This window comes from Anabas testudineus, chromosome 13 (assembly GCF_900324465.2).
Source record: "Anabas testudineus chromosome 13, fAnaTes1.2, whole genome shotgun sequence".
NCBI classification, from domain to species: domain Eukaryota; kingdom Metazoa; phylum Chordata; class Actinopteri; order Anabantiformes; family Anabantidae; genus Anabas; species Anabas testudineus.
The window spans coordinates 20616139-20618106 of NC_046622.1; the positions used below are offsets into that span (position 1 = coordinate 20616139).

The following is a 1968-nucleotide window of genomic DNA, read 5'->3' on the forward strand; positions in this document are numbered from 1 at the left end:
CCACCCTCTCATGGTCACATTCTTTTCACACTAAGAAACTACTAAAACAACTGCTCTATGGTAAGCATGCTCATATTGTGCTAAATGTAGTAAGCTCTAAATTTAATAATGAATATGTTGTTTAAAATTGTTCTGACTTTGTCTTTATTCTACTCACCCATTAATTTCTTCTAACCCTCTTTTCTTCTCTGTCTCCTTCCCTTCTCCCCTTCTTGATAGATGCTAAATTGTACAGAGTTGGTTGGCATGCTGGGAAAGTACTATCTTTCACCAGCATATGGCATTGAGTTCTGCATCGGTTTCCCTGGAAACCTTTTGGCTATACTTGGTTATATATTTTGTTTGCCTGAATGGCAAAGCTGCAATATTTATCTCTTCAACATGGCAGTCTCCAACCTTATTTTCCAGTGCACACTTCCACACCTGTCTTACCTCTATGCAAATAACCAACCAGAAACTAGGCCCATTGCTTGTGTTGTAAATCGCTATGTCCTGCGTGTCAATCTTTACTCATCCATACTCTTTATGGCTTGGGTTAGCATGGACCGCTTTCTGCTCATAAAATATCCATCACGGAACCACTACCTGCTGAGGCTACGAACAGCTCTGATTGTGACAGGATTGAGCTGGTTAGCAGTCAATGTGGAAATTGCTCCAATGATAGTGTTGATGATTCAGGACCTGCAGAGCGAAAACTGGACTCGCTGCAAGGATTTTACCAGCCTACAGTTAGAAGGAGATATCAATTTATTAGGCTACAGCCTGGGCCTAACCTTAAATGGGTATGTTCTCCCTCTTGCAGCACTTTGTGGTTTCTCTCAGCAAATTGCTCATCTGCTCCATATTCAGGAAAAAGCTTTACAGCGCAGAACAACATCATATAAACGGCCTCTCAAAGTTGTTGCATCAACTACAGCCATGTTTCTGGTTCTCTATACTCCCTACCATGTGTTGAGAAATATCCGAATAGCATCTCGGCATCGCTGGGCAGGGATGGAACTGTGTACAAAGACTTACATTGAGGGCCTGTACATCTTGAGCAAACCATTGGCCTTCTTGCACAGTGCCATCAACCCTGTTTTCTGCTTCTTCATGGGCGACAAGTTTCGAGAGCTCCTAGTAGCTAAGCTCAGAAAACTGGTCGGTAGAACAGGGTAGCTAGGAGAACCAGTCTGACTAAATACAACACAAAGAGATATAAATCGACATAGTACATCCACACATGTGAGTGTACATATTCTATTTTGTTGCAAATTTAGTTGACATTCCGTTTTTTATTTGTATGCATTATTTTTATGTATATTGTTTTTATCTGTTAATAAAAAAACATCAACACTGTCTAGTTTTGTTAAAATCACATCACATTTTGTCTTAGCAGAATATGTCATGCCTATTAATGTAAGTTTGATTCTAGTGACAACATTAACATAAGATACTACAAAGCACCATAAGATACTAACTAATTGTGCTCTCATTAATTTACCTCCAATGCATTTATGTGCTCAGAATTTGCTCTGTATTTGTTGACACATATACTTTATATTTACATTCTTACTACATGAGGTTATATATTTCAATAGCAGACAGTTGTACTTTATGCTAGTTATGTTCTAGGATTCAGGCATGCACACACAGCATTTGCTATTAACAAAATCAGCAGAAACTAATTGTATTGCAATGTTTTTGTTGTTTTGCCATGGATGGGATGACTGGTTGTTAGCATGAAAAAGTCACTACTTTGCTACATGTCTTTAATAAACATGATATGACCCAAATAAGCCTATAAAGAAGCAGGAAATATACCTGAAAAGAAATAACTAATGATTTCATGTTGTAGAAATGTTATTGCAAAGGTTTAGATTTAGGGTTGAAAAAAATCTGCAAGTTTCTGACACGTTGGTTGAGGAGTAGAGCACCATTCATCCACCCCCACTTTGCATGTTTAATGGGTGTGTTCAATAAAGGCAT

General features: G+C 38.3%; 1 protein-coding gene across 1 annotated transcript; it reads left to right on the top strand.

Annotated features, from left to right (window-relative positions):
- Positions 1 to 219: 219 nt before the first annotated feature.
- On the top strand, positions 220 to 1158 carry LOC113165266 (succinate receptor 1-like). Its single transcript, XM_026364658.1, has one exon. It carries the CDS (start codon positions 220 to 222, stop codon positions 1156 to 1158), a length of 939 nt encoding a protein of 312 aa, XP_026220443.1.
- Positions 1159 to 1968: the final 810 nt, after the last annotated feature.

Coding starts and splice junctions, on each gene's coding strand:
- LOC113165266 (XM_026364658.1), top strand. CDS start 220: ATGCTAAATTGTACAGAGTTGGTTGGCATGCTGGGAAAGTACTATCTT.